The sequence below is a fragment of the Notolepis coatsorum genome (assembly GCF_963971535.1).
Source record: "Notolepis coatsorum genome assembly, chromosome: 10".
NCBI lineage: Eukaryota > Metazoa > Chordata > Actinopteri > Aulopiformes > Paralepididae > Notolepis > Notolepis coatsorum.
In genome coordinates this window covers 129,422,335-129,444,886 of record NC_140174.1, presented here as the reverse complement: position 1 = coordinate 129,444,886, position 22,552 = coordinate 129,422,335, and the positions used below count along the sequence as shown (strand labels likewise).

The window sequence follows — 22,552 nt, the reverse complement described above, 5'->3', positions numbered from 1 at the left end:
GTGTGTATGTGTATGTATGTGTGTGTGTGTGTGTGTGTGTGTGTGTGTGTGTGTGTGTGTGTGTGTGTGTGTGTGAGAGAAAGAGATAGTGTGTGTATGAGAGAGATAGTCTGTGTGTGAGAGAGTGTGTGTGTGTGTGTGTGTGTGTGTGTGTGTGTGTGTGTGTGTGTGCATGTGTCCGTGTGCGCATGTGTGTGTGTGTATGTGCGAGTGTGCATGTGTGTGTTTGTGTGTGTGCATGTGTGTGTGTGTGTGTGTGTGTGTGTGTGTGTGTGTGTGTGTGTGTGCGTGCGTGTGTGTGTGTGTGTGCGTGTGTGTGTGTGTGTGCGTGCGTGTGTGTGTGTGCGTGCGTGTGTGTGTGCGTGTGTGTTTGCGTGTGTGTGTTCGTGTGACACTGAACAAGTGCACTCATGTGTGTTCTGTTGTGAGAGCGCTTGTCTCATCTGTAAATCTGAAGTGCAAAATTACGACTTTAGTAAAAAAGCTACAATGAAACTTTGGGTCTGAATAATAATGAGGCCGAGCGAGATCATCTCCAATATTCATTTGAATTTTAATGATTATTTCCGATATTCATTTAAATTTTAATGATAGTTTCAAGTTTCAAGTTTCTTTAATAGTTGTCATACAGAAGTACAGAATACTTTTGTACAAAATGCTTCTTACTGTTACGCTCCAGAGACTGTGCAAGACAAAAATAGTATGAAATAAAATAAAATAACATAGTATAGCATGTAAATTAGAAGTATAAAAATGAGGTCACAGTGTTCAGTATAGACATATGTACAATGTTCGATGCAGAATAGACGTAACTGAGTTACCATATAATATACAATACTATGCAGTGTACTAATATACAATACTATATAGTGCAACGCAGAAATGGGATGAGGTGCAATTTAGGTACAATTTACAGTAGGTGTACGAGTTGTAGTGCAATCCTTTACCAATAAATATAAAGTGTGTTTGTGTGATCTAAAGTGTGGAGAGTGGGTGCTGCAGTGTGTTGTTTGTTTAAGTGAGTGTGTGCGTGTGGGTGTGTGTGCTGTGTGCATTTGATGGTTGTTGCATAGTGTTTATTGTTCGTTTAGCAGCCTGATGCCCTGGGGATAGAAGCTCCTTCTGAGTCTTTCTGTGCTCGCCTTAAGACTCCGGTATCGCTTGCCTGACCGCAGCAGTTCAAAGAGGCATATAGTGATCGTTGAAATGATAGTTTGGATAAGAGTCTGAGAGGCCGGTTGAGACGCGTCGTCTGGCCATCAGTTCCGGCTCATTAAAACACGTTATCGTAGTACTTGTGGGAAACCAAAAGGAGCAGGACATGCTAGTTTATTCATTAACCTGCATGGGTACCAGTCAGTAAAGGGCCAAGCAGGACTAACTAGGGTCTATTCATTAACCTGCATGTTGTTTACCAGTAAAGGGCCAAGCAGGACTAACTAGGGGTCTATTCATTAACCTGCATGTTTACCAGTAAAGGGCCAAGCAGGACTAACTAGGGTATATTCATTAACCTGCATGTTTACCAGTAAAGGGCCAAGCAGGACTAACTAGGCTATATTCATTAAGCTGCTTGTTTACCAGTAAAGGGCCAAATTTGGTCAAATTTACAAGCTGTTGCAAATATGGCACGGTTTGGTTGAGTCGGCGAGGGTCTGAACATCAGTGACCTGTGTTGTAAACCCGGTGGGAACCTGCTGCGACCAGAGGGGATCGTTTGTGTCGATAGTCTGTACATCCAGGCTATCCATGTGATAGTCTGTCCTGCTGATAGTCTGTCCTGCTGATAGTCTGTACATCCTGCTGGTATGTCCATGTGATAGTCTGTCCTGCTGATAGTCTGTCCATGTGATAGTCTGTCCATGTGATAGTCTGTCCATGTGATAGTCTGCCCTGCTGATAGTCTGTCCATCCTGCTAGTCTGTCCATGTGATAGTCTGTCCATGTGATAGTCTGTCCATGTGATAGTCTGTCCATGTGATAGTCTGTCCATGTGATAGTCTGTCCATGTGATAGTCTGCCCTGCTGATAGTCTGTCCATCTGATAGTCTGTCCATGTGATAGTCTGTCCATGTGATAGTATGCCCTGCTGATAGTCTGTCCATCTGATAGTCTGTCCATGTGATAGTCTGTCCATCTGATAGTCTGTCCATGTGATAGTATGTCCTGCTGATAGTCTGTCCTGCTGATAGTCTGTCCATGTGATAGTCTGTCCTGCTGATAGTCTGTCCATGTGATAGTCTGTCCTGCTGATAGTCTGTCCTGCTGATAGTCTGTCCATGTGATAGTCTCACTCAGACGCAACCTGCCCTCCCTCTCCCCCTCCACCCTCTCCTCTGACATACTATCCGCTCTACCTTTGAGTGACACCTTCTCTGCTCTCCCCACAGAGATGGCAACATCCACCCTCCTCTCAGCCCTTGCAACCTCCTTCGACAAGCTCTGTCCCCTCGTTGAGAAACCTGCCCGCCGTTCCCCACCCAGTCCATGGCTGACAGATCCAGTGAGAGAACAAAGACAGGTCCTGAGAGCGGCTGAGAGGAAGTATAGAAAGTCACGCCTCACTGCTGACATCGACACATATCACAACCTCTTGTTAACATTCTCCAAAACCATTACTAATGCCAAAGCTTCCTTCTTTCACCATAGGATCGAGGCCTCTGCCAAGAATCTTCGCAAACTGCATGCTACCATGTCCTCCCTCCTCGCTCCCCCCCCACCCCATCCCCCCTCATCTTTCTCTGCCGAAGACTTCGCGATCTTCTTTGAGGAAAAAGTGGAGAACATCCGCAGCTCCTTCTCCCAACCCCCACCCATTCCAAATGCTGAATCGAGAACCTCATCCTTCACTCTGTCATCTTTCTCTCCCATTACAGAAGCCGAGACCCTGACACTGGTAACGTCGAACCGTCCGACTACATGCCAGCTGGACCGGCTATCCTCCCCACTCCTCCAGACCATAGCACCAGACATCCTCCCATTCCTAACTGCAACCATCAACTCCTCACTCAACTCGGGGGTGGTCCCCACCTCCCTAAAACAAGCCAGAGTCACGCCGCTCATAAAATAACCAACCCTGAACCCCACCATCATAGGCAACTATCGTCCTGTCTCTCTTATCTCCTTCCTTTCTAAAACACTTGAACGTGCTGTATCCAACCAACTTACTGCTTATCTCTTACAGAATGACCTCCTAGACCCTAATCAGTCTGGCTTCCGGACTGGCCACTCCACAGAAACGGCCCTCATTGCGGTCACAGAGGCACTTCACTTAGCAAAAACGAAAGGCCTCTCCTCTGTCCTGATTCTCCTAGATCTATCTGCAGCCTTCGACACAGTCAAACCATCAGATCCTCCTCGCGGCCCTCGCAGGAATGGGAGTGGCTGGCTCTGCGCTGACATGGCTGACATCATACCTCAATGACCGCTCCTACCAAGTGTCATCGAGAGGGACCCTGTCGGCCACCGCCCCCTGGGGACGGGTGTCCCCCAGGGCTCGGTCCTAGGACCCCCACATTGCAGCGACAACCAGAACCTGCAGATTCCTCCTGAGCAACGTCAGAAGGATCCACCCCTTCCTGACAAAAGAAGCCACCCAACTCCTCGTCCAATCAACAGTCATCTCCCGCCTCGACTACTGCAACGCACTGCTCGCTGGCCTCCCGGCCACTGCCACCAAGCCTCTTCAACTCATTCAGAACGCAGCGGCCCGCCTGATCTCAAACCTACCGAAGTCGGCCCATGTCACCCCACTTCTTAGGGACCTGCACTGGCTCCCCATTGCTGCACGAATCCGCTTCAAGGCCCTCGACCTAGCATACCGTGCGGCAAAGGGAACCGCTCCCCCGCCTACCTCCGGTCAATGGTCTCCAATTACACACCCTCAAGACCCCTACACTCTGCATCTTCTGGCCGCCTCAGACCTACTCCTATCCGAGCTCCGGGAGGGTCATCAAGGAGAAGCCGCCTATTCTCAGTCCTTGCCCCACAATGGTGGAATGAACTACCCACCCCAGTTAGAACAGCCGAAACCCGTCCAATCTTTCGCCATCGACTAAAGACACACTTCTTCAACCATTATCTGAAATTAAAAAAATTTAAAAATAAAAAGATATCTAACCCTAACTAACCTTACTGTCATGCACTTGTCCTAATAAACTAACCTACACTGTAGCACTCAACACTTGATGAACATTGTTACTCAGCTGATAGAGTTATGCCCTTCCTGATGACTTGTCGTACAGAAGTCGCTTTGGATAAAGGCGTCAGCTAAATGACTAAATGTAAATGTAAATAGTCTGTCCATGTGATAGTCTGTCCATGTGATAGTCTGTCCATGTGATAGTCTGTCCTGCTGATAGTCTGTCCTGCTGATAGTCTGTCCATGTGATAGTCTGTCCATGTGATAGTCTGTCCATGTGATAGTCTGTCCATGTGATAGTCTGTCCATGTGATAGTCTGTCCATGTGATAGTATGTCCATGTGATAGTCTGTCCATGTGATAGTCTGTCCATGTGATAGTCTGTCCATGTGATAAGTATGTCAATGTAATAGTCTGTCCTGCTGATAGTCTGTCCTGCTGATAGTCTGTCCATGTGATAGTCTGTCCATGTGATAGTCTGTCCTGCTGATAGTCTGTCCTGCTGATAGTCTGTCCTGCTGATAGTCTGTCCATCCTGATAGTCTGTATGGTGATGGTCTGTCCAATGCTGAGTTCATAATGGCAAAGATATTGCAGTCAAGATGGAAACTCTATGAGTCACCTGTGGCCAAGGGACTGTGTTCACGCCATGCATAATGATTCGATTACACCAACAGAGAGAGAGAGAGAGAGAGAGAGAGAGATACAGAGAGAGATATACAGAGACAGAGAGAGAGAGAGAGAGAGAGAGAGAGAGAGAGAGAGAGAGAGAGAGAGAGAGAGAGAGAGAGAGAGAGAGAGAGACACACACAGACACACAGATACCGTACACAGAGGTGAGCCCGATGTCGAATAATTCCAATTTTCTCCACTCTCCCTGTCTCCCTCTCTCCATCTCTCCCCACTACCGTCCCTCTCCCTCCCTCCCTAACGACGGCGTGACTAACATGTTAATTAACGGTAAAAAAAACTGGAAAATGATAGCGAATATCAAACAACAATTAGCATGTATCATCATAATCATTATCGCCATTAGTGGCGGCGCAAGATGGAGGATTATTTACAGAGCGGCTGAAAGGCTCATCTGCTGCTTGTTTCGGGACCAGAAATATTTCACTCACATCTTTTTACGGAACAAACAACCCCCCCCCCCCCCTAAAAAAACATTTGTGTAATTAATGACGCCGCAGAAATCACCTATCCCATGTCCCGGAGCATGTTAACAAGCTAAAATTGTTTCCTCTCGTGAGAAATGAGCGGTTACGCCACGCTTCACTTGTTCCGCCTCAGACTGCACGTGCCTTTGCCACGCGGGCGGGCAAGTGCGCGTACAATATGTCTCCATCACGTTCTGCCCGTCCGTCCGTCGCCCCCCCCCCGAAACACAGGCTCAAGGAGAGAGAGACACACGCGGGGTCAGATGCACTATAGGCAGGAGTCGGCGAGTATGTCATACCAAAATGAATACACAGAAGAAGAAAAAACAATACTATAAATCCAAGTTTGAAGAAATGAAAGGTGACAGCAAAAAGTTACGGAGAACCTTAAATGAGGTCACGGGAAAGAATAAAACAAATACGATGCCCTCGTTTATAGAAGCAGCTGGTGGATTTATCACCAAACCTCCAGATATAGCTAATCATTTTTAATGATTATTTTATTGATAAGGTGGAGATGATAAGGAATCAAATGTTGCCAGTGGATGGTAAACTGTCTGAATCAATAATTAAGCAGCACATTATGCATACAAAAAAAATCGAATTTGATTTCATGGATATAAATCTAGAGCAAATTGAAAAGCTTCTCTTGTCCATACAGTGTGATAAACCTTGTGGTCATGCTAACTTAGATGGTAAACTGCTCCAGCTGGCAGCCAGAATTGTAGCAAAGCCACTGTGTCATATTTTTTTTTATCTATGTCTAAGCGAAGGTGTTTTTCCTCAAATGTGGAAGATAGCTAAGGTCACTCCGCTTCCCAAAAATGCTAAACAGCCTTTTAATGGAGCAAATAATAGACCTATTAGTATCTTGCCAGTTTTAAGCTAAATCATGGAAGGTGTTGTTTTTAAACAGATTCAGCACTACCTCTCAGAAAACAGCATCACTTCTGAATTCCAACATGCATATAAGGAGGGTTATTATATCCAAAACGGTTAACCCTTTCACTGCGACAACACACAGAAGGTTAGCCCTTTCACTGCCACACGACCGTCGGTTGTGTGATAGTAAAGGGTTAACCTTCTGTCGTGTGGCAGTGAAAGGGTTAAGGTTCCTCCTCCTGCTCTGAACTAGGAAAAACTGAACTTTTGGAACATCCTCCAACTGACTCTGAAGCTGAAGGTTCTTCCTCCTTTTTGCTGCATTTAAAAGTATAATCTTCGACCACTGTGTGTCGACTTGTAACTGTTTTAGCTGATATTTATTCTGACGGGCTGTTGTTCAGATTATTAGTGGAACATTGGAGTCCATGAAATCACTAACATATTTGTCATCTCACACAGAGACACACAGTGACACATGCAAACACATCCATCATTACTCTATCTCTCCTCTTTTATGCTTCCTCAATTGCTCCCTCCATCGTTCCTCTTTTCCGCCTCTGATTCCATCACATGTTACCGATTGAACATTAATCCCTCCGCAGATTATGAGGTATCGGGCCCCCGGGCGCCGGGCCAAAACCCAGCAAGGCCAGGATGGGTCCGTTCTCCTACCCTCGACCCGCTTTGACTGCGGAACAAAGTCTCCCCATTTCTCTTTGTCTTTCATTTGATTACTGCAACGATAGGAAACGGGGCAATCCGCTGGCTCAGTGGCCTGATGGGATTCAAAATCCCAAACACAGCCGTCATCAGATTATACAGCAGGGGATGTTGTCAGCAGTGTGTCTTTTGGGGGAACACAATTTGATTGGAACATGAGCCGCAATATCCCTCCATCCACCCATCCACCCGTCCGTGCATTTACAAACCACAGAGTTGTAAAACACAGATTCCACAGAGAGTATCCATCAATCCTTTCATTGATCCATCCATCTACCTCCACGGTGTGTATACCATCTTTCCCTTCATCCATCCATCCATCCATATGTACACAAACCTCATGAGATTGAACAGCATCGAGATTCATTGAACACAAACCACCCATCCATCCAGCCAGCCATCCATCCATCCATCCATCCATCCATCCATCCATCCATCCATCCATCCATCCATCCATCCATCCATCCATCCATCCATCCATCCATCCACCCACCCATCCATCCATCCATCCGTCTCTCCATCCATCCATCCATCCATCCATCCATCCATCCATCCATCCATCCATCCATCCATCCACCCACCCATCCATCCATCCATCCATCCGTCTCTCCATCCATCCATCCATCCACCCATCCATCCATCCATCCATCCATCCATCCATCCATCCATCCATCCATCCATCCATCCATCCATCCATCCATCCATCCATCCATCCATCCATCCATCCATCCATCCCTCCCCTCCCCTCCCCTCCCTCTCCTCCCTCCTCCCTCCCTCTCCTCCCTCCTCTCCCCTCTCCTCCCTCCCTCTCCTCCCTCCTCCCTCCCTCTCCTCCCTCCTCACCCCTCTCCCCTCTCCTCCACCCTCTCCTCCCTCCTCACCTCTCCTCCCTCCTCACCCTCTCCCCTCTCCTCCACCCTCTCCTCCCTCCCTCCCTCCCTCCCTCCCTCCTCACCCACCCCTCTCCTCCCTCCTCACCTCTCCTCCCTCCTCACCCTCTCCTCCCTCCTCACCCCTCTCCCCTCTCCTCCACCCTCTCCTCCCTCCCTCCCTCCCTCCCTCCTCACCCACCCCTCTCCTCCCTCCCTCCCTCCTCCCTCCCCCACCCCTCTCCTCCCTCCTCACCTCTCCTCCCTCCTCACCTCTCCTCCCTCCTCACCTCTCCTCCCTCCTCACCCTCTCCTCCCTCCCTCCCTCCTCACCTCTCCTCCCTCCTCACCCCTCTCCTCCCTCCTCTCCCCTCTCCTCCACCCTCTCCTCCCTCCTCCCCCCCCACCCCTCTCCGCCCCCCCCCACCCCTCTCCTCCCTCCCCCACCCCTCTCCTCCCTCCTCTCCCCTCTCCTCCACCCTCTCCTCCCTCCTCCCCCCCCACCCCTCTCCTCCCCCCCCCACCCCTCTCCTCTCTCCCCCACCCCTCTCCTCCCTCCCCCACCCCTCTCCTCCCTCCCCCACCCCTCTCCTCCCTCCTCTCCCCTCTCCTCCACCCTCTCCTCCCTCCCTCCCTCCCTCCTCCTCCCCCACCCCTCTCCTCCCTCCTCTCCCCTCTCCTCCACCCTCTCCTCCCTCCCTCCCTCCTCCCTCCCCCACCCTTCTCCTCCCTCCTCCCCCACCCCTCTCCTCCCTCCTCTCCCCTCTCCTCCACCCTCTCCTCCCTCCCTCCCTCCTCCCTCCCCCACCCCTCTCCTCCCTCCTCTCCTCCCTCCTCTCCCCTCTCCTCCACCCTCTCCTCCCTCCCTCCCTCCCTCCCTCCTCCCTCCCCCACCCCTCTCCTCCCTCCTCCCTCCCCCACCCCTCTCCTCCCTCCTCCCTCCCCCACCCCTCTCCTCCCTCCTCACCTTGCTGCACGAAGGAGCCGTAGACGAACCACATGGAGTTGTAGAGCGTGGTGGAGGACACCGGTCCCATGGGCAGCCTGGGCGGGTTGAGCCAGTTCAGCAGGTAGACCAGGATCCCCACCAGCAGCACCGTGCCTGCGATGCACGCCCACAGCGACAGGTCGAAGGGCGCCAGGCAGGCGAACATGTCCACGGTGCGCTCAGCCTTGCGCAGGAGCACGCCCACGGAGTAGTCCATGTAGCGCGTGGTGAAGTCCACCGCGCTCTCCCTCTCGGGGGTGATGGTGAGGGCGGACAGGCCCACGTCGGCCCGCTGGCGGTGGAAGAGGAGAGGCGGGGGAGGAGAGGTGGGGAGAGAGAGAGTTTTATTATTCATGGTTCAAGATTCAAGAGGTTTATTTGTCTACATACCAGGGCATACAGTGAAATGCATGCATCGATTGTGCAATAATACTAATAATAAAATAATAAAAAAAAAATTAAAAATGGTAATAAGAAGATATAAGATGTGCATGCTAAAAATAGACATGCTAAATTCCTGAGAAGGCACTGGGTCCTATGTACACTACTATACAATATACAGTTTTAACTCTGTCATTATGCTATACTTACTATATCTAAACTATACTATACAAGAACCACATCGGTTATTTCCTGACCTTGATATTCCTCATTCCGTTAAAGTGACCTTTCCATTTTGTTTAAAGTGATTGCAGCATGTGTGTTGTGTGTGTGTGTGTGTGTGTGTGTGTGTGTGTGCTCATGTGTACTTGTGTGTGGAGAGTTATCATTCCTGGACTATGGTGACGTCATTTGTAGGCGTGCTGCGGCCTCAACCCTTACATCCCTGGACTCTGTATATCACTCTGCTCTCAGATTCATCACTAATGATGACAGACCATGCTCATCGCTGTGTCCTTTATATGAGAAGGTTGGTTGGTCCCCACTGATGGAGAGGTGCAACAAACACTGGAATTTGTTCATTTGTAAAGGACAACTCCAACATTTTGGGAAATTTGCTTACCGTCTTCTCCAGAGAGAGACAATAAGATAGATACCAGTTTCCTCTCTGTATGTTCAGTAGAAAGCTATCTGGCTGCACGTTAGCCTAGCTTAGCACAATGAATGGAAGCGGACATGACCGGGTAGCCTTCGGGAGAGGTGTTAGTTGAACAATGGCTAGGCTACCCGGTCATGTCCACTTCCATTCATTGTGCTAAGCTTGTCTCTTCTTGTCTCTCTCTGGACATTTCCCAACATTTTGGAGTTTTCCTTTAAGGCCCTTATTGGTAAGCTACCTAATGTTTGGGATAAATCAATCACTCAAATCAAATCAAATCAAATACTCGACATGACTGTAAATGAGGGAAACCTCTGTTGCCTTTTGAGTTTAAATAACGGTTTGGAATTAAATTAAATGAGACTGAATGCTTTTGCATTCGTCAGATACATGTTGGAAGATGTCTCCGACGTACAATACTGTGACAGACATGTTGGAGACATCTCAAGACCCTGATTTCTGACAACTGTGTAGTAGACTAGACACAAACATATATATATCCATACACACACGGAATCGGTTGTGTGCACACACACACGCGCACGCACGCACGCACGCACACACACACACACTCACACACACACACACACTCACACACGCGATCCACCGGTTCTACATCATTCTTGACAAGAAGGCCATACCTTGCAAGTCAATCTCTTCTCTTGGTGCTTTAGATGAACTCTTTAAGGCACATTATGTGTTTGGCACAGCATACAACACCATGCTGCGCAACATGTACACGTTCCTCTAGACCACTGTGTACAGTATTGATGTTGGGAAAGTCAAGGAGAGTCCTCATGTTGCTGAAGTTAGGGCGAGGTTGCTTCATTAGTGCATGAGGCTTCTCCTCCGCCATGAAGTGTTTTGATTGTCGGAAGGAGTTAGGTTGTACAAATAGGCTTGTTAGGCATTTGCGAATAGTTCACGGTTACGTTCAAGGAAAAAAGCTTCGCCTTAAATGTGCTCAGACTGGATGTGGCTATAGGTTTGGTACGTTTTCAGGTTTTAGGAAACATTTAGACAACAAACACACTGAGTATATTGACCAAGAGGTTGACACTGATGTTAATGTAAACAGTGTAGGAGAGGCGGTGATCGCTAATGTAGATGAGACCGCCACAACATCTGATGTCGATGCGACGGCCACATGTGGACTGTTCAGAAACTCTAATAGGAGCACTCTCGATATGTGTGCAACTGCTGTTGCACAACTCAAGGCTGCTGGAACCAGTCAGTCTACTGTAAAACGTTTTGTCTCAACCATGGAAGAAGTGATTTCTGAGATTCATAGTCACGCTAAAGATGCAGCTCTACAGTGCTTATCTCCACAGGACACAGAAAATAAGAACAGCATAGAACAGTCATTCCAAAAGTTGGAAAACCCATTCACACACTTAAATTCTGAGGCAAAAATAAACAAACACTTCAAAGAGAAATGGGGAAAAGTTGAACCCGTTGAAAAGGTGCTTGGCACAAGATTTGACAGCAGAAGAAACAAAACTACTGGGACATATGACCAGGTCATTGTAACTGATAAGTTTGCATATGTTCCCATTTTGGAAACGCTGAAGAGCATTTTTCAAAACCCAGAACTTGCAGACATGTTAAAGCCCAGGCACATGACTAAGGAAGGTGTGTATGCAGACTTGAGAGATGCCACCTATTTGAAAGAAAGTCCCCTGTTTTCAGTAGAAAAAGATTCCTTTCAAATTCAACTTTTTTATGATGACTTTGAAACTGCAAATCCATTGGGCTCTAAAAATAATAATAATGACTTGGATTTATATAGCGCTCTTCATGAGACCCAGAGCGCTTCACAGAGTCCATTATTCGTTCATACACAGTCATACCGGTGGTGGTAAGCTACAATTGCAGCCAGAGCTGCCCTGAGGCAGACTCACGGAAGCGTGGCGAATAATCAACGCCTACGGCCCCTCCGACCACCACCAACATTCATTCACATGCATACACATTCATACGAGGCAAGTAGGTTAAGTGTCTTGCCCAAGGACACAACGGCAGTGGGATGGACATGGGCTTGAGCGGGATTCGAACCACCAACCCTTCGATCATTGGACGACCCGCTCTACCCCTGAGCCACGCCGCCCCAAAAAGGGTATACATAAATTAGGTGGTGTATACTTTACACCCCTGTGTGTGTGTGTGTGTGTGTGTGTGTGGGTGTGTGTGTTAGTTATATGGAAAAGGCACGTTTGGTGCCACTATGCACCTTTATAAAACAACATACCCCATGGCCCAAACATTTGGTGTAGAACTCTAACCAAAGAGAGATATCTTACATTCTACTGGTCTAAATAGGCAGTACCTGTCTCTTGAGGGGGTGGACTACAATGAGATTCCAAACAGGGGTTTAGGTGTATACATTGTTAGAAACCTGCCTTATCCAACCAAACTAGTTACATAATTATATATGGCCACGTGTCGAGCAATTATTTATTTATTCATTATTTTTTCTTTCTTCCCTTTTTTTTCTTTTCTTTTTTGGTTCTTGCCATGTGTAATTAAGAATTACAGTTCTCACAGGGTGCTCGGTTAGAGCACAGGGTGCACACGGTTAGCTGTAAAGCTAGGCACAGTCAGTGTTACTATGGCTGTGAGTAGTCACGCCCCACGGGGACGTGAGAGGGCGTTTTATGTTTGTTTGTTTTTCATTGCTAATATTAACAGTGAATATCTTTGTCTATTTTTGTTTATTGTTTTTTGTTTCTATTCTTATGACTTTTTTTCATCTTTAATTATAAGCACCCTGGACCACCACTTTGCCATCTCAAATGTCATGAATATTTTTTCACTTTCTTATGCCAGTGTTTAATCCTAATAGGGGGTCAGGGGGCAATACTAACATAATTAGTTGGAATGTGAAGGGTGTAAATAACCCCTTGAAACGTACTAGGATCCTTACTCACTTACAGCAGCTTGGGGTTGGCATCGCTTTTCTGCAAGAAACTCACCTTCGGCGAGTAGATCACCGTCGAATACACAGAGCTTGGGTAGGTCAAGTGTTCCACTCTGGTGTTCAGAGCAAAGCCAGAGGAACAGCCATTCTGATCAACAAAAACACACCATTTACTCCATCTGATGTGATCTCTGACCCTAATGGCAGATTCATTATAGTTTCAGGAACTCTCTATTCCACAAAGGTAGTCCTAGTCAACGTATATGCTCCAAATTTTGGTGACACGCATTTCATCAATAAACTTATCTCTTCACTCCCCGACCTGAACTCTAACCAACTGATTATGGGAGGTGACTTTAATTGTGCTCTTAACCCAGCCTTAGATCGATCATCATCTAATCCAGCTCCACAATCTCAGACTGCTAGAGCCATAGTGTCCTTCCTGAAGCAATACGGTATTTCAGATGTCTGGCGCTTCCTTCATCCCACCGCCAAACAGTACTCTTTCTTTTCACCAGTTCATCATACATATTCTCGAATTGATTATTTGTTTATTGACAACACATTTCTATCTCAAGTGCGTTCCTGCTCTTACGATAGCATTGTTATTTCAGACCATGCAGCAATAATCTTAGAGCTAGCCTTCCCGGACAAATGTCCATCATTCAGGCCGTGGAAACTTAATCCACTATTGCTATCTGAGGACTCATTTTCATCGTTCCTGTCCACTAAGATCAAATTTTTTATTGAGGTAAATTCTACCCCTGGCATGCCTATGTCCATCATTTGGGAAGCTCTTAAAGCTTTTCTCCGTGGAGAAATTATTTCTAATTGTGCTCGACGTAATAAACTGCACAACAGCAGACGCACTGAACTTTCAGACCAAATTATTAAATTGGATTATTCATACGCAGTCTCTCCGACACCTGCACTTTATAATGAAAGAGTGACCCTACAGACGGAATTTAACCTCCTTTCCACCAGTCATGCTGAGCAGCTTCTACTCAAATCACGGCAGTCCTTTTTTGAATTCGGTGATAAACCTAGTAAAGTGCTGTCACTACAGCTAAAACACCGCACCGCTCAGAACTTGATCACGCAAATTAACTCTGCCACTGGAGAGATCTATACGGACCCATTGGAAATAAATAGTCAATTCAAAACATTTTATTCTTCACTATATACCTCTGATTCCCCCAAAGACCCCTCTCTCATGAATAGTTTCTTCGCAAATTTGGATATACCAGTCATAGACAATGATTCAATGACTCTTTTGGAAGAGCCCATTAGCGCTGATGAAATCCAACAGGCTTTAACTATGATGCAGAGTGGGAAAAGCCCAGGCCCAGACGGGTTCCCAGTGGAATTTTAAAAAAAATATTCCACCCAGTTATGTCCCATTATGGCTTCAATGTTTGAGGAATCTTTTCAATCCTGCTCGCTTCCTCCGACTCTCTATCAAGCCTCAATATCCCTGCTTTTAAAAAAAGATAAGGACCCGAAAGACTGTGGCTCATATCGTCCTATTTCTCTCCTTAACAATGAAGCAAAGATCTTGGCAAAGGTACTCGCTCGACGACTGGAATCCGTTATACCAAGTATTATCCATCCAGACCAGTCTGGCTTTGTGAAGGATAGAATGGCTTTTTTCAACCTGCGGCGCCTTATGAATATAATTTACTCATCCACCAAGTCTCCCGTTGCAGAGGTCGTTGTTGCGCTAGACGCAGAGAAGGCCTTTGACCGGGTTGAATGGGACTATTTATTCTATACTCTGCAGAAATTCGGTTTCGGCGAGAAATTTGTGTCCTGGGTCAAACTTTTATACTCCTCTCCAGTGGCATCAGTTCGAACAAATGATGTGACTTCGGAATATTTCCCCCTACAACGCGGTACAAGACAGGGTTGCCCTCTCTCTCCGCTACTATTTGCACTAGCGATCGAGCCACTAGCTATTTCCTTTCGCAAGGACCGCCATGTCCAAGGCATCATCAGAAATGGACAGGAACAAAGAATCTCGCTATATGCGGACGATGTCCTGTTGTATATCGCGGATCCAGCGGCCACACTTCCACGTGTCCTTCACATACTACACGAGTTTGGTGTTTTTTCTGGCTATAAATTAAACTTAAACAAGAGTGAACTCTTCCCCATAAATTCCTTAGCTAGAAATATCCTCCCCTCTAGGTTCCCCTTCAAGCTTTCCCCAAGCAGCTTCCGTTACCTTGGCATAACGATAACACATAAACATTCTAATCTCATAGCGTCCAACTTCACCCCTCTACTGGAGCGCACCAAGCAGGATTTTATCAGATGGTCATCACTTCCTTTATCACTTGTTGGCAGAGTGAACACTGTGAAAATGAACACATTACCGAAATTTCTGTACTTATTTCAAAATATTCCAACCTTTATTCCAAAGTCATTTTTTAAAGCCCTCGACAAGGCAATATCAGATTTTATTTGGAACAAACGCCCAGTCCGAATAAATAAAATGGCCCTCCAGAAGCCTAAATCACAGGGAGGCTTCGCACTACCCAATTTCTTGGTCTACTATTGGGCTGCAAATATTCACAGCATTCTCTACTGGAGTCACTCCCACTACGGACTCTGTCAGTGGGTACCGGCATGGGTGGACATGGAAAGGGCATCTTGTTCTAGAACATCTTTGCAATCCTTAGTCTGCTCCTCGCTCCCAGTCACAACCGCCCAGTATACCAACAACCTCTTAGTACAACACTCCCTCCGGATCTGGTCCCAGTTTAGAAAACACTTTGGTCTCCACGCCATGTCACAGTCGTCACCTGTCCACAAAAACTTCCTTTTCCCTCCCTCTATGGTGGATGAAACCTTCAGCAACTGGTTTAAGAAGGGCATTCTGAACATTTATGATTTGTACCAAGACAGTTCTTTCATGTCTTTCACACAACTGTCCCTAAAGTTTAACTTACCAAAAACAAATTTTTTCAGATATCTACAGATACGTGATTTTGTTAAGAGCAAATTTGACCAGTTCCCCCATACACCCCCAAAAACTTTGATCGATCGCATCTTGGAGGTGAAGGTTGTAATCAAAGGCTCAATATCTAAACTATATAACATCATATCCCTATCCCTACCCTCCTCAGTATTGGCTATAAGACAAAACTGGGAGTCTGATCTAAATCATCAATTTACAGACAAAGAATGGGAAAACGCTCTTGCCCGAATACACTCTTCTTCAATATGTGCCCGCCATTCACTGATACAGTTCAAGCTCCTCCACCGTCTATATTGGTCAAAGACTAGACTGGCGAAGATAAATCCTGGCATGGATCCCACATGCGACCGGTGTCACCAAGCCCCTGGCTCACTTATCCATATGTTCTGGCATTGTCCAGTACTGGCCCCTTTCTGGACTTCCATTTTTAAATCTTATTCAGACATATTTTTTATGAACATTGACCCATGCCCTCTTATTGCACTATTTGGCTTGACACCGGAAAACGCTACAATATCTATTGGGCAATCCAATGCCATGGCCTTTGCCTCACTCATTGCCAGACGTCTCATCCTATTCAACTGGAAGGCAGCCACTCCCCCTTCACACTTACACTGGATGAGGGATGTCATGTCTGAAAATCAGATTTACTACACAAGGCCACGCGGATATCTTCCACAAAACATGGCAGCCCTTCCTATCCCATTTCAAAACCCATATGACTCCATCCAATCTTGGGACCCCATGACCCCCCTCCACCCCCTATCTACCTTCATGACACTGCTAGCCCACGCATGGCTAGGGAGATGGCATTGTGGTGGTCTGCTAAGGGTGTTAAATTTACTCTCCATTTTATTTGTTTTACCATCTGGAAATTACGCTACTAAAATGGAGAGTAACACTTATATTATATATTATTATTACGGTATGTATATATAAAAATATCTCTGTTTTATCTTTGTTTTATTTTAATTTGACTTCATTTTTCTTTTGCGTAGCTTTGTCTGCCACATCTGTACTTTTGTTTAATTATTTAAATGTCTATTTTTTATTTATATCTCTTTTTTTCTTTTTTTTCTTTTTCATGTATGTTTGTCGTCGCCCTCACTGGGTGGGATGGGTGGGATTAGGGGATAGGAATGAGGAAGGAAATGGAAGTTGTATAATTTTGATAACTGAAATGTATAAATATGTACTAATTCTTCCAATAAAAAAAAGATAAATCTAAAAAAAAGAAATTTCCCCCCAATCTATAATTCCTCTTTGATTAATATTCATTTGTGTGCTCTTTTCCATGCACAGGACATTAAGCGTTATGATTTCAATTTGATACTTGAGCCACTTGTCAATGATCTGAAAGTACTGGAGACAGAGGGACTTAAAATTCCCATGTTTAGACACGTGATTCGTGGTACCATAGTTCAGGACACTGGGGATAACCTTGGCTTGCATGGTCTGTTTGGGTTTGTGGAGTCATTTGGGGCTCGGTATTGCTGTCGTTTCTGTCTTCTTGAAAAAGCTCGTTTTCAGACTGTATTCTGTGAAGATGATCCGGCTGTTGTACTAAGAACTGTTGAGATGCACGCACAACACTGTCAAACTATACAGACAGATCCTACGCTACCTCATATATATGGCGTGAAACGCAGTTGTCTGTTGAATTCACTTGAGTATTTCAACACAGCCACCAACTTCTCTGTAGATATCATGCATGATATTTTAGAGGGGGTTGCTCAGTTTGAGGTGAAACTTATTCTCAAGTACATTCTTCAGGAGAAACTTCTAAATGCTGAACAACTGGCTGGCAGAATACATGCTTTTGACTATGGTTACAATCAGCATCATCATGATTTTTAATAATTTAGTTTTTTGCAATAGTGATTGTTTTTGTGTTTTTTTGTGTGTGGACCCCAGGAAGACTAGCTGGTTGCTATCGCACCAGCTAATGGGGATCCCTAATAAAATCAAATCAAATCAAAGCAGCGAAACCGTCCGCCAAGAGTCAAGTTGTTGGATGAAAGTAAGGATTTGGGGTTGAATGCCACACAGTCTTGGTGCTTGTTGCGCAATATGCCTCTGCTATTTGGTGATTTAATACAGACTGATGATAAGTACTGGCATCTTCTGCTTTTGCTTCTACAGATTGTTAACATTGTATTTCCACCAGTCCTGTCATATGGCATGACCATTTATCTCAAACATGTAATCACTGATCATCATCGGCTCTTCAAGCAGTTATTTCCTAGAAGCAACCTATTGCCAAAGCATCACTTCATGATACATTACCCTCGTAATATAAGGAACATTGGCCCAATTCTGCACATGTGGTGCATGCGTTATGAAGCTAAACATAACTTCTTTAAGAGACAATTAAAAAGCTTTAAAAACATTACAAAGACATTAGCCCAAAAGCACCAAAGTTGTATGGCAATGTATCGGGAGTCCTTTACCAAAGAAAGATTAACCATAGGTCCAGGAAAGATGGTGGCACTTGTTGAGCTCAAAGAAGGTCCAGAGATTGCTTCCTTATTTGGAGATGTAACCAGTGTTTTTTCTGCCAAGTGGATAAAACATCATGGTACAGAGTACCGCTGTGACTTGATTATCTGTACTGAGGTAGCAGTTGAGATGCCTGTGTTTTGTAAGATCAAGACTATTGCTGTGAAAGATGACAGTGTATTGCTCTGTGGAAAACTGATGGAAACCATGTGTTTTGATGACCATTACCATGCCTTTAAGGTCAGACTGCATCCAGACGGAGTTGTAAAGGTCTTGGATATAAATCAGCTGTGTTACTTCAAACCATTTGATATTCAAATTAATTATCGAACGATTTTGTGGTAACTTGTGATTTTTAATGTATATTGTATGTAAATGCAATTTCACACTATACAAGAGTAAATTAAGTGTAAAATTAATACCAGTGAGGTTTATTTTCACCAATATAGTGTCCGGTTTCATTGACACTGTGCAGTGTTAATGGGTGTTATTTTCAGAGCTGTTTTTTCACTGCAAGTGAGTAAATTATCAACACAGTACTGTGTAATGTCAACACTTCAGCAGAGTTATTTGACCTCAGTGTTAACTTTTAATAACGCAATGCAGTGTTAATGAGCATTGGAATTCAACTCAATCAGAGTTAATTTGTTATCACATAAGAGTAAATTATCAACACTTCTGAGAATAATAATTACACTCTCAAGTGTTATTAAACCTATAGTGTTAAGTTTAAATAACACCATACAGTGTAAGCGAGTGTTACATTTGTACTCTATTTAGAGTTAATTTAACTCTAACATTTTAACACAGGAGCAAGAGTCGATTTAACACTATTCGTAGTTGGAGTCATATACACTCTGGAATATTGTTAAATTCGACTCTTTAAGTGTTAATTTGACACTGCAAATTTTACTGTGCAGGTGTGTGGGCTTGATTGCCACCTGATTGGTGTCATGTGTGCAGTGCCTTTAGGCTTGGTTTCCTGTGTTCAGATGCTTGTTCATTTAGTTTTTGCCCTCAGTAGTAGAGACGTGTCCCAAGTACATGTTTCAAGGGTTTTCTCTTTCTGTAGTGCTTTTGATTTCATGTTTGTTTTCAATTGCTAGGCAGTAGTGGTTAATTTGGGGTATTTCCCCATTTATTTTATCCTTGTGTTTTGTGTTTTCTATTACGGAAGCGTATTGCTGCCACACCAGAAACAGAAAAAAAGATCAGTATCACGTTATAACGTGATAACTCATTGTTTTAACATAAAACGTTCATCGTTCTGCGATACCAGTGATTAAGATTCCTTCCTTTTGCTTTTGTGTGTGTGTATGCGTGTGTGTCCTACACCCCCCCCCCCCCCCCCCCAATCCTGACACATTTATTCCCATAAATATAATTAATTCTTGTCATGGCTTGATGGCTAGCTCTGCTGAATGGGCTAGCTGAGTCAGCATGTGACATCCGTGAAATCATCAGCTCTGATTGGTCTACTTTTGTGGGGACAGACAGACAGACAGACAGACAGACAGACAGACAGACAGACAGACAGACAGACAGACAGACAGACAGACAGACAGACAGACAGACAGACAGACAGACAGACAGACAGACAGACAGACAGACAGACAGACAGACAGACAGACAGACAGACAGACAGACAGACAGACAGACAGACAGACAGACAGACAGACAGACAGACAGACAGACAGACAGACAGACAGACAGACAGACAGACAGACAGACAGGCGTAAAGACAGACACAGAGATGATGTCACACACAAATTGGGGTAGTCTAATTACACCATTGCCCACACACACTCACTGCAAACCTTGCCGTACAATTGTGTATTTTATACACTGTGGGGTATCAAACACTGGCGTGTGCGATTGTGTAGTGTCTACTTACGTTTACAGAGTGTACTTCTACTTTGAGACGTGCTATATTGTGTCTTCCTCCTCTAATAAAACCTCTTGTAACTCAGTGGGTGGGAAAATGGTGTTGTTTCTAATTATTTGCGGATGAAGGGGTTTCACTTGAAACGACACAATGAAAAAGGTGTCATAGTATGATTGCCCAGGATATTATGCTGTGCTAATATATGATATCACGCTAATATCTCCATATTAATAATACCGGGAGACTTTTGAAAGCACAGGATACAGTAACGGCAGCCATATACATCACAATAACCACCTATAGCATCTGTTTTTCTGCTTCCATAGAAAGCACAGCTGAAGCACTGTGTGTTGAGCAAGGTTCAACTTCAAGAACCGCCCGTTGGCTCAGTGTAAAAAGGTTTCAAGTTGATCCAACCACCGTGCCAGAATTAACTTAAAACACAAAATATGCACGCCTACTGTTTCCATGAGCCCATTCTGATTCTAATTTGTAAGAGGAAATGAGTTTATTCAAGTGCATATTTCAAATGCTCTCTGTATAATTGCTGGTGTGTTTTGTTTGATAAATGAGGTCCAGTCGTGTGACACAACAGATTGTATTTTGTTTTCCACTAAGGCAATTCAGGAAGCGTTTGTTAAAAATTGATACATTTGTGAGACAAACTTGTCGTATCCAACCTATTGAGAAATAACTGAAACTATATGTCATCTGTTGCTTTGTGACGTGAATTTTAGTCTAGAAATGTTCTATTGGCTGAATTGAACGTGATTTGACCCCAAGTGTCTCCGACCGCGAAGCGGCCAGTTATTTTTAGGCACGAGGGTTGAGGTTCTGAAAGCAGAGGTAATAGTGGTGAGATGTTCGCTGGTGACGTTGCCGTCTGATGGCTGTCTAAATGTTTGTTGCTTGGGGATCCTCCTTCTAATGGGGAAATATTGGATTCTGTCGCTGGAGACCAAATTATATTTGCTATGAATTTCTGAGTTTATTTTGCGTGTGTGTGTGTTTGTGTGTGCGCGTGTTTGTGTGTGTGTGTGTGTGTGTGTGTGTGCATGCAAAGCTGTGTGTGTGCTGTACAGCCTTAACGGAACACTGACAGACAGGACGCTGGAGAATAATATGAGAGGAATGGTGCTACGAGTCGTCACTGTGTGTGTGTGTGTGTGTGTGTGTGTGTGTGTGTGTGTGTGTGTGTGTGTGTGTGTGTGTGTGCGTGTGTGTGCGTGTATGTGTGTGTGTGTGTGTGCGTGTGTGTGTGTAGGTGTGTGTGTGTGTGTGTGTGCGTGTGTGTGCGTGCGTGCATGTGTGTGTGTGTGTGTGTGTACGTGCGTGTGTGCTGCTTGTTTGTGAGAGAGAAAGGATGCAAATGCAACGAGTTGTGTGTATTGAGATTTCGTTTGAAAGAAAATGACTGAATTACATTTAGCATGCTAGTCAAATTACAACATCTAAACACACGCACACGTACGTACGCACGCACGCACGCACGCACACACAAAAACACACACACACACACACACACACACACACACACACACACACACACACACACACAGGGACAGACGGATGGCCACTTATTTATATGCAATGCATGCAAAAGCGTATATCCTCATTTGCATCATGCTCTCTCCATGAAATTGCACAAACAAATACACACGCACACACACACACACACACACACACACGCATACAGACAAACAATTATTACATTGAAGACTGAAATCTGCTAATTTCACGGTCTGGTAGAAAAACAAAACACCAAAACTGGCCGAAATTGTCACTTAGTTTGCATAAGAGCAATAGGACTGCAGACCCTGAACTAGGTCCTCCATTGTGTGTGTGTGTGTGTGTGTGTGTGTGTGTGTGTGCGTGTGTGTGTGTGTGTGTGTGTGTGTGTGTGTGTGTGTGTGTGTGTGTGTGTGGCCTCTCAATGACCCCCCCATACACATGCACCCACTCACACACACACACACACACACACACACACACACACACACACACACACACACCACACACACACACACACACACACACACACACACACACACACACACACACACACACACACACACACACACACACACACACACACACACACACACACACACACACACACACATACAGTCCTGTATAGCTCCCATGATTAAAGAAAAACATATATAGTTTTGTCAAACAATACCTTTTTACAAAACATATATATATATTTTCTGGGCAATTGTAGCTGGGAGATATTGTATTTATTCCAGTCGGGTAGAGAGTGTAGACCAAAAAGAGATGTATTGTAACCACACCACACCATAAATATGTAATAGTGTAAAGTGATGGGCACCATGTCTCTGTCGAGAACTGTCTAAAGAGAAAACAGCAAGGTGTCATGGGTAATGAGCCTTAAAATGCTGTGCTGACCACCAACTGCTTAAAATGCTGTTGCCAATTTTCCTCTCTCTCTCTCCCTTTCTCTCTCTCTCT

General features: G+C 45.1%; 1 protein-coding gene across 1 annotated transcript in view; it reads right to left on the bottom strand.

Annotated features, from left to right (window-relative positions):
- grid2 (glutamate receptor, ionotropic, delta 2) overlaps positions 1–22,552 on the bottom strand; it is a gene marked incomplete at both ends in the record, with an annotated part of 442,717 nt that overhangs the window by 367,962 nt on the left and 52,203 nt on the right. The window contains 2 exon segments of the mRNA XM_084323184.1: positions 8,740–9,052; positions 12,772–12,864. Of these exon segments, the coding sequence (XP_084179310.1) occupies positions 8,740–9,052; positions 12,772–12,864 (406 nt within the window).